This window comes from Dryobates pubescens, chromosome 22 (genome assembly GCF_014839835.1).
Source record: "Dryobates pubescens isolate bDryPub1 chromosome 22, bDryPub1.pri, whole genome shotgun sequence".
In the NCBI taxonomy this organism is placed as follows: Eukaryota; Metazoa; Chordata; class Aves; order Piciformes; family Picidae; genus Dryobates; species Dryobates pubescens.
Window position 1 is genome coordinate 17891688 of NC_071633.1, and position 15734 is coordinate 17907421.

Below are 15734 nucleotides of genomic sequence, written 5' to 3' on the forward strand. Positions count from 1 at the left end.
TCCCGCGTCGTGGGGTGGGCACGCGGGTGGGCACCAGAGCGACAGCAGAGGGAGGTAGCTTTTTGGGCGCGGCGCTGGCGCCAACTATTTAAACCGGATCCCGGAAGGGCCCCGCCCGCTGGTGGCGGCCAATGAACAGAGGCTGTACTCCCGTTCGGCGGCCGGTGCGGCGCGGGGCGAGACGGGGCTGGGCCGTTGGGCGCGGGCCGCCGGGCGCGCGCGGGCCGGGCCCAGAGGCGGGAGGCGACGGGACGTCCCCGACGGCAGCGAGGGCGGCGGGAACCGGCCGAAGGTGGGCGCCGCCGCCTGCCCACCCGGCTGGTCCGTCCCGAGGGATCTCCGCCGGTTTCCCCTGCTAAAGCTTCCCTCCTCCCGCCCCGCAGAAGCGGCGGGAACTGCGATGCGGATCGGCGCGGCGGGTGTCGCCCCCTGAGGCTGCGCAGCGGCGGGAGAATGCAGCAGGCGGGCGGGGAGATGGGCACGGGCGACAAGGTAATTCCTCAGTTCTCTCTCGCTTTACTCCGGTGGGAGACCCGGCGAGACCGCTGTCTGCTGCCGGTGCGGGCGGGTCGGAGGGTCCCTGCCGCCGGGCCCGGTGCGGTGACAGTCCCGGGGGTGCCGTTCCCAGCCTTTCGCAATTCCTCCGGGCATGAAATCTCTTCGGTCTCAACGAACGCGGCTAAAAATCGTTGGATGCCAGCAGCCGGGCGCCGTTTCCCGTGGCTTTAATTTCCATCCCTAACAAAAGTAACGAAAACTTTACTTGGCGACCTTAACCCACGGATTTTGGAAGTAGCAAAACTTCTTCTTGCCTCCTCCTTTCCCTTTTCCCTTAACGAAAGACATTTCACTCGTTCTTTGGAGCCTTCACCCGCGGGATGCCTTCCACTCGGGTTGTATTTTCCCTAGAAGGGAAAAGAAGGAAAATTAGCCCAAAAGAAGCGTGGCCTCCAGTCCAAGGCACGGTCAGAGAAATGCTTTCAGGGAGGGGGTTCGTTAGGCTCAGCGTAAAGCTGCAACCTTTGCCTTGGAGCTAACAAACAAAATGCAACTGCTCCCAATTCCGCTTTCACAGAATCACAGCCTGTTGGGGGTAGAAAGGGACTTCTGGAGGTCATCCAGTCCAACCGCCCTGCTAAAGCAGGAGTACCCTGCACAGGCTGCCTGGCATCGAAGTGTCCGGGCAGGTTTGGAATCTCTTCAGAGAAGGAGACTCCACAACCTTCCTGGCCAGCCTGTTCCAGGGCTCTGTCAGACTTCCACTATTAGCAGTGACTGGATTCTAGCGCTGCTGGGTTTTAACATCACAGTTTCTCTTGTGTAGGAAAATCATTGTTCTGAGCCATACAAAAACGTCTGGAAAACTCCTCTGAAACAAGCAGCTACCTCACACTCGGTGTTGACAGAGATACAGCCAGACTGTCAGCCTCTAACCACTCCCACAAAACCTAAGGAAGGCCTTCCAGCAGATCCATGGACACCCACGTCAAACCTGAAAATGCTGATCAGCGCAGCCAGCCCCGAGATTAGGAGCAGAGAACAGAGAAGGGAACTGTCAATCAACACAAGTGAGGTCCTACATGCAAAACACTGTTTACAGGTCTGTTGCAAAGGTCTCTTCTTGATGTACTTTTTCCCTTTTATGGTTGTTTGTTTCAGGTTAGCTGAAGGCTGATTGTTTACTGTCGGAAGTTACACATAAACATACTACCACCTTCAGAAAGTTTTGATTTTGGACTATTTACCAAATACAAGTCAGGAGATTGCTTAGCTGTAACAGGGAAGAGTTCGTGGTTTACATTTCACAGCTGCTGAGGACAACAGGACAGCGCTGGGCTTCTGGCAGAGCTTGCAATGAAGCTGATACCTGTGGGGGGTGATTGACATTCTCTTGTTCACTTCTTCCCATGCAGGAGCACTTACTGGGAGAGGAATACGAAAAATCTCAGCCGAGCCGCAAAGAGAAAAGCCTGGGCTTACTGTGCCACAAGTTCTTAGCTCGATATCCTGACTACCCCAGCTCTGCAGACAATAATTACATTTCCCTCGATGAAGTAGCTGAAGAGCTCAGTAAGTTGCTGGTTATGCTGTAGCCTCTTCATCCAGATGTTTGGGTTAGCTCTGGAAAACCCTGAATGCTTCCTGTGTGCTCTCAAAGCCCTTTAAACCCAGCTTTCAACTCTTCATTCTTACATTTTTTTTTACCACCTGGAGCTTTTTTTTTTCCAGTGAACTCTGAATTATGTTGAAGAATAAACATCTAAATGATTGACAGTGCCACAAATAAGCAGTTGGCAGTTTTGTGGATGTGGAGGTGATGGCTAAGATTAGTGGTTGGACTCTCTGGCAGGAAATAGCATATCTCCTACAACTTCCTGTCCAGTCATGACATCAAAGCAAGAAACTTGCTTTCTGCTCTCCATGATAATTCAACTTTCTTATTTTATATCACTATTTTTGCCTCACACCAATGACCTCCTGAGAGTCTGTGTTACTAGCATTAAGCTGAAGGTTTTTTAATCAGAGAGCTATGAAATTACAGCATTCTGCAGACTGGAACAGTGATCATAGAATCACAGAATGGATTGGGTTGGAAGGGACCTCCAAAGGTCATCTAGTCCAACCCCCCTGCAGTCAGCAGGGACATGCTCCACTACAGCAGGTTGCTTAGAGCCTTGTCAAGCCTCACCTTGAAGATCTCCACAGATGGAGCTTCAGCTACCTCCCTGGGCAACCTGTTGCAGCATTCCACCACCCTCATGCTAAAGAGCATGTTCCTAACACCCAGTCTAAATCTGAGGCCCTTCTTGGACTAAGGGGCCCAAAAAGGTTACAAAGCAGTTGTCTACCCTGACTTTCCAAACTGTATGCAATGAGTAAGAAAAAATGCATTTATTTTTTGTTTTAAAGCTGTGTTGAAGCCCATCTAATGGCTCTTCTGGCACAATGAGCTTTATTTCTCAAGGAATGCTATCAACCCTCTAAAATGATGGAAAAGTCCTCCCAGATCTAAAGCAAGAATTAATTTGCTTATTGGTGAGATCTGTGAGGGTTATTTTCAGCCACCTTTATAATGAGGAGTTGGTGAAAATGGCTTAGAGGTGTTTTAGGAGGAAGGGGAAATCGAGGAAACTGGTCCCTTCTCTGTGCAGCCCATGTTTCAGGTTGGTGTTTGTCAACAGATACTTCCTGCAGCGGAGATGTTCACCTTCCTGCTTTGTTGTTGCAGAGGTTGAACGTCGCCGCATCTACGACATCGTGAACGTGCTGGAGAGCCTGCACATGGTGAGCCGCCTGGCCAAGAACAGATACGCCTGGCACGGGAGACACAACCTCCCCAAAACCCTGCAGGCTCTGAAGAAGGTTGGAGAAAACAACAAATACACACAGCAAATTCAGCTGATCAAGAGAAGAGAGTACGAGCACGAATTTGATCTCGACGGTGAGCGAAAGGAAGAGACGGCAAAACCTTTCGGCTCCAACAGGGACTCAGAAATGTCTTTTGTTGAGCTCCCAGGAATGGAATTCCGTGCTGGTAATAACTCTCTATCATGCCAAGAATAATGATGTGCTTGTAATGATAAATAGCTATCAACTTCAAAAAAAACTCAACCCCAACATTTATTTGGCTTCTTTTTCTGAAGGGCTACTGCCTGAAAGGCACCACAGGTGTTTGGGGTGAGAAAAAGTGCTCTCCACACTTTCAGTTCTCTTACCTGCTCAGTTCTTGCACACTCATTTTGTTTTTCCAATGCAAGAGCAAGGTGACAGTGTCGAACAGCACAGAGCTGCTGGAGCGAGTCCAGAGGAGGCCACAAAGATGATCCAAGGGCAGGAATACCTCTGCTGTGATGACAGGCTGAGGGAGCTGGGGGTGATCAGCCTGGAGAAGAGAAGATTCCAAAGGGACCTCAGAGCTGCCTTCCAATAGCTGAAGGGATCTTACAGGAAGGCTGCAGAGGGACTCTGCACAAGGGTGTCTAGAGACAGGACAAGGGGGAATGGTTTGAAGCTGAGGGAGAGCAGGTTTAGACTGGCTCTTCGGAAGAATTTCTGCAGTAGGAGGCTAGTGAGACTCTGGAATAGGCTGCCCAGGGAGGTTGTGCATGCCTCCTCCCTGGGGGTATTCCTTCAACCTCTGAGCTCCCTTCCACCCTGAGCCATTCCATGATGCTGAACATAGCCAACACACCTCTGCCATCCAAGCTGCAGGATTTGGTACCATTGAGTGTTAATGACTCCAAAAGCATCAACTACTCCAGTGATTAATTTTTTTCACTTAGGTTTGAATCATGAAAGAAATGTTAGTTAAGGACTCTTAAATACACTCTAGAACCTGCAGTTAAGCATCTTTAAGAGTACAAGTTACCAAGACAGTAAGGGGGGAAATATCTCAGTCTCTTTTTGTAGTCAAACTTGCTACCCACCTCATTACCTGATTCTTGCCCTGCAGAGACATGATTTTGGGAGGCTACACTAGCTCTGCCTAGCTGCCATGTCGTTTGTTCTTGTAATAATTGTTACTGACAGGGTTTTTTTTTCCCACTGTTTGTAGCTGGTATGTCACTTAATGCTTAATGCTCCTGTCTGCTGCAGCCTCAGTAAACAGCAGGAAGGACAAGTCTTTACGAGTGATGAGCCAGAAATTCGTGATGCTGTTTCTTGTATCGACTCCTCAAATCGTGAGCCTTGACGTCGCTGCTAAAATCTTGATTGGGGAAGAGCAGTTGGAAGACTTAGATAAAAGCAAGTTTAAAAGTAAGTAAAGTGCTGCTGTTGCTGTCTGCTTTTTGATCTTGCTCTAAATGGAGACATCAGGAGGAAGCTAAATGAACTATTGCAGTACAAGCTGATGTCGTGTAAAAGGCTGTCAGCTTCTTCCTGCCATAAACACATCCGAGCCTCCAAGGCCTCACCCACACCTGGTGCAGTTTTGAATAGGCACCCACTTGTCATGGCTGCCCAGTGACCACGTGAGAGAAGGAAAGCTCCATCAACCCTCCCTCTCAACGTAATGACACAAGGCTGTTCACTGGTAACAATTTATCTTTCCTCAAGCAATCTGTCGAAGATTTCAGCACAGAAACATGCAAATCTGTGTTCTGCTCCTGTAACTTGTTGGAAATCTCAAGAAATGCTGTCAGAGCCCTGTTCAGAAGGTGCATGTGAGAGGAAGTGAAACCCAGGGCTCTAACTGCCAATGGTTTCTTCATTCTTTTACCCTGCTTTCATTTCTTCCTCTCCCATCAAATGAAAAGGTACTTCTAGGTCTAGGCCTCTGTCTTTGCAATAATCAAAAATGTGCTTGCTCTTGAGGGGTCAAGAACTAATGTCATGAAAAATTAATTTCATGTGGAATTGTATCTGTGCAACACAAAACCTGATCCTCGCTGGTTTCAGTTCATCCTTTCCTTTCCACTGCACCAGGGTGACAGAGAGCGTGGTGTCAACAGAGTTTTGATGTCTGTTTCTAATGTCTGTCTCACAACCAACTCATTGATTGCTACACAGGGAGGTGGAATGAGCTCATACCTGTGCTGGGAGCAGCCCCTAGGAGGATAGATTTGAAGAGGTCAGATTTAACCTGGAGATTAGGAAGAAATTCTTTCCAGTGAGGGTGGGGAGACACTGGAACAGGCTGCCCAGGGAGTCTGTGGATGCCCCTTCCCTGGAGGTGTTCATCCACGTTTGCATTTTAGCTTCCACATTTTACCACGATCTTAGTTAAGCTGCCTAGTCCCAAGTGCCATGAGTTGTTGGACTTCCCATTTTCAGTAGCAGAAGCTTTGGCCTCAGGACACTGACTCTGCAGCCCAGAAGTCCTGTCAGATTTGTAAAGGCTTTTCCTTCTAGCTGCAAAAAAAGGTGTTGGAACACTTTTAGTATCTGAACTGGAACTGCTATATTTGACATTTGTTCATTTTCTTCCAGCCAAAATTAGGAGACTTTATGACATAGCAAATGTTCTCAGTAGCCTTCAGCTTATCAAGAAAGTTCACCTTACAGAGGAGAGAGGCAGAAAACCAGCATTCAAATGGACAGGACCAGAAGTCTTGCCAAACACTCAGGGTAGGTGTCTGTGTCACTTCCTCTTCTTCTGATTGGGATTGCTTCTTTCCTGCTAGGTTGTTTTTGACCAAAAGACAGTAAGCAACAAGTCTTTCCCAGTCACATCAGTGCCCCTGATCTTTGACAACACAGCACACCAGTGTGTCCCCATGGTGGATGTACTCATGCTGAGACTCCTGCATTTCCATTTTTGCTGCAGCTGGTACTTGACTAACTGGAGGCCAGGCTCAAAGAGCTGCTGTTAACTGCTGAATCTGACATACAAGTATTGACATTGGGATTATTTTTTTCTGCTTTTAGATACAAAACTTGAAACAACTTCTACAACCTGTTCCCAAGCCATTTCAGAATACATCCCTTCCAAAGAGCAGTGTTCAAAGAACCTTTTTCCTTCCAGAGGAAAGCAGAACTTCACTCGGCATCCTTCCCTAATAAAGTTAGTGAAAACCATAGAGGACGACAGGAGAAAGGTTCAGTCTGCTCCCACCAGTCCAGTTAAAAGAAGTGCAAGTAAGTAGCTGGAAAATAGGTTTCTCTATCTTTTTCTAAGTCTGTTTTTAACTCAGGTATAGCCTTGCAGTAAATATTGAAGCTTGCCATCTTCTCCTAGGAGATGTGGATGTGTTGGTGTGCTGCCTTACACCACACATGTCATAAGAAATGCCAGGAATAGCCAAGCTGGGGAAGATCCACACTGGCTGTAAATCTGAGGCTTCTCAAAGATTGATAATGAAAACAAAACTAAACTGATCCCTGTTCAGTGTGCAAGCTCTGCAGGCAGCAGAAGCTCTTCCCAGTTTGGTGGACCTAATCCAGTCAGGGCTTGCACAGTTGCAGCAATGGAAATATATTGACTGAGATCTGGACTAAATTCAGCACACCGTGGGGAGCTTTAGCCTCTTCTTTCACACCAGCTACACAAGAAGTGGCAAATTACTGTGCTGAGTTCAATACTAACATGAAATCCCTCTTTACATGCCACTGTCTTGACTTTGTGTGAATCTACTGGCCACCAACTTGAGCTTGGGTAGCACAGCTGCTTCTCTAGCTGTTATCTTTCTCTGCGAGCTGCCCTAGCCCAGGCTTGCTGTGGTAACTGCTTTAGATCTTCCTATCGAAGCAGTTCTGTGTTCTGTAAAATTGCCAGAAAGTTCCTGTCAGTGTTCATGGTCTTGTTAGGTAGAGGGAAAAAATGGAGCAGAGGCTTTAAAGTTTCTTTGATGTAAGCTGCAAACCAATTGATCAAGTCTGGGCTGCAGCAGACATAGTGTCCTCATTAAATGCGTGTGCCACAGTGCAGAACACAGCTTCCTCAAGACACAATTTACCTTCTACATGTGATGTGCTAACAGGTTTGGTTTCCCCCTCCAACCAGGTACTGATCAGAATTTACCAGCTTTCCCAAGTAAAATGGCTCAGGGCTCAGCAATTGCTAAACATCAGCTGGAAGGACAATCAAAGTAAGTTTGCACAAGCATTAAGGTGAGAGATTTATGTTGTCATTGGCCATTAAGCTAAAGCTGTGCTCAGTTTGAGTTGGGCAACAGTCTGCTGAAAAGAGTAAGCTCTGTCACTGCAGGCTGTTTCTGTCACTTATTTTCTCTTCAGTGGGTTGAGAATGACAAGTGTATGTTAAGTCTTTGTACTGCAGAAAAGAATTTGTCAGGGCATTCATTTCTGCACAAAGGCATCAAAATGTGTTAAGGCTTTTTGTTTATTTGTTTGGTGTTTGTGGCTTTTGTTTTGGTTTTTTTTTTAGGAATGAAAAAGAGAACAAAATGAAATTGTCAAGCCCAGCATTGGAATGTCATCTGTCCTTGCCTGAGGTAGTCCCCAGGCTAGAACCTCCTAGCAGCACAGCCCCCTGTCAGCAGGCAGCTCTCACACAGCCACTGGGTGTCTGTCCCCCAGGCCACACTTCAGTCTCACCAGTAATTCTACCTCATCCTCATCCTGGTGTTTCATATGCAATATATCTGCAGCCTTCCCAAGCCCACACTGTGACAAGGTACAGCCCAAGTGTCATGTTGCAGCCTCTACCGTGTGCTAATGTCACTGGAATTAAGAGTGTTAATTCCCAAGTATTAAATCAAATCACCACTGAGGAAGGGGACAATCAGATAGCTACAGATGATCCAACAAAATCCTTGACAGCTAAAGAAGAAAGGCCACCTACAAAATCAGAAACTTCACCACAGAGGTGCCCTAAAAGATCACAGGCAGTACAAGAGATTAATTCAATTAAAAGGTGCAGAAGAGATGAGGAAAGCCTGGATACAAAGCTGGTAAGTCACATTGCTTTGTAAATGCCATTTTATACCTCAGTGATGTTGCCACCTACTTGTGATTTCAGGAGCCTACTAGATGCTGTCAAAATGGTAAAGAAATTCTAAACCAGCCTTCCTGGGGAACAATCTTGTCACCATGCAAACCTTTAATGTACTCCCAGAGCATCTGTGCTGCAGCCCTGCAGAACCTCTACTGTATCAATCGATAGGTCCTGCTGGCATTTGGAGCACCAGATCTTGCGTCCTTCACACCCACCCTTCTGGTGGCTGTGGAAACTGTTAAAGGCCAAAGCTGAAGTTGCCTGCTGTTGGTGTGTGGGTGTTTTGGATAAGATTACACCCAGTTGTTGTGTTTGGTGTTTAGGGAACTGGGGGGTTGTTGCTTACATGTATAAACTATCCCCTAGTCTTGCTGGTATTTGTGAAGCACCAGGCAGAACGGTCAGTGGAGCACACCTCTGAAAATCCAGCAGCAGGCCATATTGGTCTCCTTGTTCCACTCTCTCCCTCCTCCAATTTATTCCTTCCAAGAAAATGTGTCAGAAGTACAGATCTTAGTCAAAATAAAGCCTGACATCAATTGATGCCATCATTCTGGAGCGCTTCAGGTTGCTCACCTTCATACAACAGCTGGCATTCAGCCTTGGCTTTAGAGGTGTTAGGAGGGAGAGTGGACACAGAGAAGTCACTGGACAGGGAATGTCCCAAAACCCAATTTCCATCCAGTGTTCTACATTGTCAATGTCACCAAAGCACAGCACATGAGGAGAGCAGGAGGTTCATGAGCACTTGATGCATTGGAGAAAGTGGGGCTGGATTGCTTTTTACTCAGCTGCTGAATACTTTTGTTTCTGTGATGTATTTAGCTGCTTTAAACTGTGCTGACAGAACACTCCTGAAACCTCACCAGCATGTTGTGATAGCTTGTGGTGACAAACATCCCCCAGCTGTGCAGGAGCCAGAGGGGATGACAAGATATTTTTGTAGTACAAACCTGAGAATGAGGAGAAAGGCCAAAGCTGCCTGCCTGAGTCTGAAAATGTACAAATATTGTGGAGCTGGAATTGAGAATTGAGTCTCAGAGTGCTTGCTTTTGTGTTTGGTTCTCTTTCTGAAGGGAGAATCCATTCCCAATGGAAGGTCACCTTCCAATAGCTCCCAAATGAATCATGAAATGGACAATTCCCAGGAAGAGAAACAGAACAAACCTGAAACACTAGATCAAAACAAGGCAACTTGCTATGACCAGTGTAAAAGAGAAGACAATCCAGAAGAGGAGGCCAAAATCAAAACTAAACAAGACATACCTGTAGCATTTGCCATTCCTGCCCACGAGGTAAGTTCTGTCACACACCACCCAGCACATCTTGCCATCACCTGCAGCCTTTGCAAAAGAAACAGAGCTATGATGAGCTACACACCCACACATTCCCTTTGGCTGGAGGTTTTTAGTGTGCCTTTAAAACCTTGCTTTGTGGGACTGCAGAACTTCTGTTTCTGCACCAAGTACATAAATAAGAGGACACAAAGCGACTTTCAGACTTCCACTGGGATGAAGATCACAACTGGCACTAAATAGATGGAGGCAATGTTGGGATCCTTTACATCCCCAGGCCTTTACTTGTGTATATTTAGTCTCAAATACTTTGACTCGCAACAGAATCACCGCAGACTCTACATCAGTAAACTCTACATCAGTAAGTTCTGCACCTCAGATACTGCTGTGGAGGACCTGAACAAAGAGCACTTCAGCTGACAGAAGTAGAACTTGGAAATGCAAAAGAACTTCCAATATTTGTCTTAAGGGGGGAAAAATATCCAAGAATGAGGTGACTTGATGATTACTGGGTCCAGATGTTCCTTCTGGAAAAAGCAGTATTCAGCACTTCCCTTTTGTTTAGTCTGTTTGCAGTGTGTTAGTCCCAGATGGATCTCCAGTTCCTCACTTGAGTGTGCACTGGAGTCAGTTCTAACTGCAGCAGAAGGTGGTGCAGACTGGGGCTCTAGGATCCTGGGGATACAGAGGCTAAAAAAAATGAGGCAAAAGAAGACCTTAATTTCTGTTGCTGTCTGGGTTAAAGGTGCACTGCCTTTCTTTTTCAGACATTCTTTCCATCTGGTTATCTCATTCCTCTCACTCAGTGCAGCCATGGCAGCAAGGCAGGCTTTGCTGACAAAGAGAAAGCTGAGGTGTGTCCAGTTCAGCACACTGCCTACAGCTCGCCCATCACTGGTGAGTAGCAAACAGCCATACAGTTGTCTGACTTAAGGGACTGTGGGCCAGGTTCATCCTACTGAGGGAAGGAAATCACAACAGCTTGAGGCTCAGTTTTTAATGCCCCTCCACACTGGATTTCTGTTTTAGGTGTCATTCCAGTGACAGGATCTGAACTGAAAGCAGTTAACATTCCTGCTTTTCATATAACCCCCTTGAACATCATGCTGTCACCAACTTCTATAGCTGCTGCACCTGTCCTGGGCAACTCCTGTCTCAGTTCAAGCAATGCCAGTTCTGCCCAGATCCCAAGTTCTTCAGTGCTGAACTTTACACTGCAACACATAGGACTAATACCTGCTGGGGTGCAAGTTCCTGCAAACCCTTTTGTTCAGCACGTGCCAGCCTCTTCCCAAGCAGAAAACGTTACCCACAGCTCAGAGAACAGGAGCTTACAAGAAGAGAAGGTAAGTAAAAATACACTGCCATTGTTGCCTGGGATGGGTTGAGTGGGATGTACAGAGCAGCAATTCCTTTACAGCAGGGGAGATTGGAAATAAACATCACCTTGAGCTTTGTAAATCAGGACTGCCCCAGAAGAGCAGTGGAGGCCAGCCTAAGGCCAGTGTAACTGTGAGATTAGAAAGGAAGGAGGAGTACCTTAGTTGTGGAACAGGAGCCAGGTGGAGTGTGACAAGAGACAGCTGTTGGTGCACAGATCTGGCACTCAGGAACAAATTATCTGGTTGTGACTTGATTCTCCCAGTCCACTTCTGAGTTCTTGCATTTAATGTGAGCTCTTTAGTAGGGTGGGATTGGAGAGGAGTTACCAAGGTCTTTCTCCACAGAAAGTTTTCTCTGTTTTGTGTAATAACGTGTTGCCTAATATCTGCCTTGTGTTAAAGGAGTTGGAGGGGATTAGAGAAACCATATGCTGAATTATTTTTATAGCTCTAGCAAGGAATCATAGACTGGCTTAGGTGGGAAGGGACCTTAGGGATCATCCAGTCCAACCTCCCTGCCATGGGCAGGGACACCTCACAACTAGACTCAGCTGCTCAAGGCCTTCTCAGTAAAAAGTTTAAGTTCCAGGGAAAAAGTGAGTTTGCAATCATCCTGAAACTAGAAATCACTTCCCCTTCCCCTTAAATGAAAGTAATTTTCTTTCTTCTCTTCAGCCTCCTGTTCCAAAGGAAGCCCAAGAGCCCCAGCTGGTCACAGAGAACTTTTTCCGCACCCCAGGAGGGCCAAACACAGAACCTCCACTGTCTGCAAAATCAGATGGCACTGCTGGAATCTCTCCAGGCACTCTGTATATTCCTCAACGAAAACTTGAAGTCTCAGAAGACTAATTCTGGGATCTGACAAATGCTGACTGTGTTATCAGGTGTAATTACTGCTAGCACGCTGCACGCACCTCGGCTTGTACGACGGACCATGTGCCTTCTGGGTGCCTCCTGAAAAGACCTCAGTACTGGAGTAGCCTTCATTAATGCTTTACAGTTGAAACTGGCTCTGCAGGAAGACATTTTCATGCCTAATCATTTCTGTTTGTTGTTGTTTCCTAAGAGGCTTACCTGAAGTATTACAGCAACGGAGCTGTGTAGCTAGGGAGGGGGTTTGGTGTTGCTTTTCTGCTATGCAAAGTAAGCTGAAATTGTACAGAAAGGTACAGCCTGGCAGTCAGTGCATGGTTTGCACAAGAGAAAAGTACTGTGAGTGTGTACATACTTTTTTCTCCCTGTCTTAACAAAAAAGACCATAGTTAAAATGTCTTGTTCCTCTGTTCAATAATGCTCTTTTGTATAGTTAGTTCAAACAAACAAAAAAACTTAAAAAAAAAAAAAAAGAATTCCTAATCAAGTTTTCTATAAGTTAAGAATTATTTATACTGTATTTTTAAATAAATTGGTTCAGATTAAATTTACATCACACTCAAGGCTGGATTTTTTTGGACTGTTGTTTGATCAAATTAAATTCTCCAGTCACTGGCATCTTGGCAAGGGAAAAAAAGTCCTGTTTCATCAGGAAGGGACTGAAAAGTAACTCAATCTGACTTCTGAACTCTGCAACATCCAACAGCCATCAGAGGAAAAGATAGCTGCAAAATTTGGAATTCAGAGTAGCCTCAGCACCTTGGAGCAGTCTGGGAGTGCAGCCCAGCTGCCACAGAAGAGAGAAGTTACAGGGTCTGGGGCTCAAGCTGAACAGGCTCTGCTCAGTTGCATCCAGTGACAGGACAAGGGCCAATGGATATAAACTCCAGCACAGGAGGTTCCACCTCAGCGTGAGGAGGAACTTCTGCACAGTGAGGGTCACAGAGCACTGGAGCAGGCTGCCCAGAGAGGTTGTGGAGTCTCCTCTGGAGACTTTTAAGACCCATCTGGATGCATTCCTGTGTGACCTGTGCTGGATTCTATGACCCTGGGGAGCTGGACTCAATGATCTCCTGAGGGCTCTTCCAACCCCTAGCATCCTGTGAGCCTCTAAACAGACAATCTTAGAGTTGGAAGTGAACTCAAAGTGGGAGCCAGGTGATTGCTACACTACACACACTCTCTAGGTTTTCCTGATACTAGAGGGGGTTCAAGCCTGAGAGTTTGCAGAACATTTGACCAAGGTTTTTAACCATCTAACCAGTTTGTGACAGAGATCCCAGGTGCAGGTACTGCAGCACTAGAATAAGGTCTGGCCTTAGGAGGGAGCCCCATCTCCCCTGGACATAGACACACCCTGCCAAGGCTGCACTGATAGTTTCTGCTTTCTGTCCAAGATCAATGTCAGCTTCCACCTGGTGTTTGTCCCCTCCTGCAATTTCATATCAAGCAGGTTAAGCTAACCCAGCTGAATTTAAATCTGTACAGCTGAGTCTCTTCTGTGCTGAAGGCAGGCAGATGAAGCCAGCTCGTACAGGTCCCACTCAGATGACAAGGAGCATAGAGCCTGTCTGCCTTCCCAGGTGAGACATGCTAGCAAAGCCCAAGAGTCAGGCTTAGACTGAGGTAAAAAGAAATCAGCTGGAACAGCTAACACAGTAAAAGTAACTGGGTTTGCTCTTTAATAATGCAAAATCTTAGTACAAAGTAGATCAGATGGAATAGGATCACTACTGAAACACTCCTACATGAGCAGGAGAGAAGAATAACAGCTGAAAAATGGATGAATTCTCACTGCAGCAATACGAATTCTTTTCCTCCTCAAGGTGGTAATTGATGGCTCTTCCTTCCACATGCTATCAATTTAATCCTACAAGTACCAAGGCAAAGACTGATAGAAACTTTCATTACTCAAAGGAAACAAACTACAGACCTTTCATTCTTGGACAAGGCAGCTGACAGAGTAAGAAACTGCAGTAATCAGGCTTGGAGAAATAGTCTCACAAACTCTGCTCTATTCTGAGAAGCTGAACATAAATCCTGACTTGCTGCCTCGTGTCCCTTGGCTCTTGTCACAGTTGCTTGCTCTTCCACTCAGGCTTTGTAACACCCAGCACTTTACTTTGTTCTCGTTGGCTCTGCAGGCTGATAAGCTACCACTTCTCTGCTCCGAGGATCCCACTCCCCAGAAGACCAGCCTGGAGCTCTGATGACCTGAGCTCACTGCTCTTTCCACTCATCTCACCTACCCTGGGATGTGACCTGAGCACCCCATGTGCTCTGCTGCCAGGCTCTAGGGAAGTCTTTCTGATCCTTTTGCTATGCTGCCTTCCAGCTCTCTGAGCAGTAGCTTTTAATCCCTGCCTTTGATTTACAGAAAATACTACACCCCCCTCACCAGCAACAGCAAACCTCATGCACAGATATACTCCAGCTGTGTATTTCAATCTGCTCTTCCAATCTCAGGCCCTGACAGCCACAGTGGACCAGGGGTGATGTGAAATGCCAAGTATCCCACAGGGGTCTGACTGCTCCTTTGAGCTGTGAAGAGCCTCTCAGCAAGACTCACTTCCATATAGGGGCACCCAGTACCTGGGGTAGCTCAGAAACACAGGAATGAAACACCACCAAATCCATCAGGCTGTGCCTTTCTTTACCCTTTAAATGTTCTTGACAAACTCAAAGGAAAATACTTGCTGACATCTGGGGACAAAAGCCTTTCTCCAGTGCTCTCCCTGCTGATGGTTTTGGTGCAAATCCATCCAAGTACAGGCTGTGAGACAGACCAATGAAAACTGAGCTCTCTCCAACTTTACATCAAGGATCTGCCTCTGCATTAAGATTATTTTTTTGCTGGACTCAGGAGCCTGTGGATCCACTGACTATTAAGAGTTTTCAAAGCAGCCTCAGCAAACACACCCCTAACAATCTTAAAGTCTGACATGGGTTTGGCATCTCATTTCCTTACCAGGTAAGTCCCAGAGCTGAGACCCTCAGCTTCAGACTTTTGCTGTTTAGCCCCCAGGCTGTAGGGATTTGGCCCTTTCACACACAGCAAAGTCCACAATACTGAAGAAAGTCTCTAAATTCAGACATGCCTTTGGAAGAATGTGTCTGTGGCATCATCCATCTCCAAGGGGCTTAGAGAGGCATGGCAAGTAGAACTGCAGTGCAGAACATTATAGGCATAGGCTACCTTAATACCCAAAGCCAGCAACAGTTGCAAGACTGAAGTGAAACCCTTAATTCTCTGTCCCCTAAAAGACAAACCACTTCCATCTGTCCAGTCATGAAATTCAATTTGGTGTAGATGTGCTGAGTTCCAGAGGTTCCTACAAAGGAGGTTTGATTTGCTTTCCTAATTCTTTGGGGACAGTATTTTTATCACTGTGACCATGCCTGACTAAATCCTCATTTCAGGCACTGTTCTTTTATGATTCACATTGAAGCAATGCAGTAGCAACCTCGAAACTTCAGTCTTTATTTCTGATCCATTAGCCTGCAGTCAGGAATGCCCTCTAGGTGTAACCTGAGGGGCTGCATTGCTGTCCACCTACTCACGAGTGGACAGAAGGAACAAAATGCCAGGCTTTTGTCAGAGGTTATTTTCAGCTCGGTGATAGCAATGGCATTGCTCTGATCCCTCAAGCCCTCTCTCATACCCCTCCCCTCACAGCTTTTATAGGGCTGACAGCAGCCACCACTGCACTTAGGGAGTGCAGGAATCCCTCACCGCTGCATTTCGGGAGTGCAGGAATCCCTCACCTTCAGACCCTCCAAGGTCTA

General features: G+C 46.7%; 1 protein-coding gene across 1 annotated transcript; it reads left to right on the forward strand.

Moving 5' to 3' along the window:
- Window positions 1-237: 237 nt before the first annotated feature.
- E2F8 (E2F transcription factor 8) lies at window positions 238-11997 on the forward strand. The gene is made up of 13 exons (XM_054171586.1): window positions 238-492; window positions 1325-1600; window positions 1914-2070; window positions 3230-3535; window positions 4597-4758; window positions 5932-6069; window positions 6370-6579; window positions 7445-7529; window positions 7829-8354; window positions 9475-9693; window positions 10461-10590; window positions 10723-11039; window positions 11751-11997. Exons 1-13 carry the CDS (start codon window positions 454-456, stop codon window positions 11922-11924), a joined length of 2739 nt encoding a protein of 912 aa, XP_054027561.1. The 5' UTR covers window positions 238-453; the 3' UTR covers window positions 11925-11997.
- The last annotated feature ends 3737 nt before the right edge of the window (window positions 11998-15734 follow it).

What these genes read in the sequence shown, in the direction of transcription:
- E2F8 (XM_054171586.1), top strand. Translation starts at nt 454, where the DNA reads ATGCAGCAGGCGGGCGGGGAGATGGGCACGGGCGACAAG. An exon ending in ATGCAAAACACTGTTTACAG is followed by an intron (nt 1,601 to 1,913) that starts GTCTGTTGCAAA and finishes CTTCCCATGCAG; the next exon opens with GAGCACTTACTGGGAGAGGA. An exon ending in AAAGCCTGGATACAAAGCTG is followed by an intron (nt 8,355 to 9,474) that starts GTAAGTCACATT and finishes CTCTTTCTGAAG; the next exon opens with GGAGAATCCATTCCCAATGG.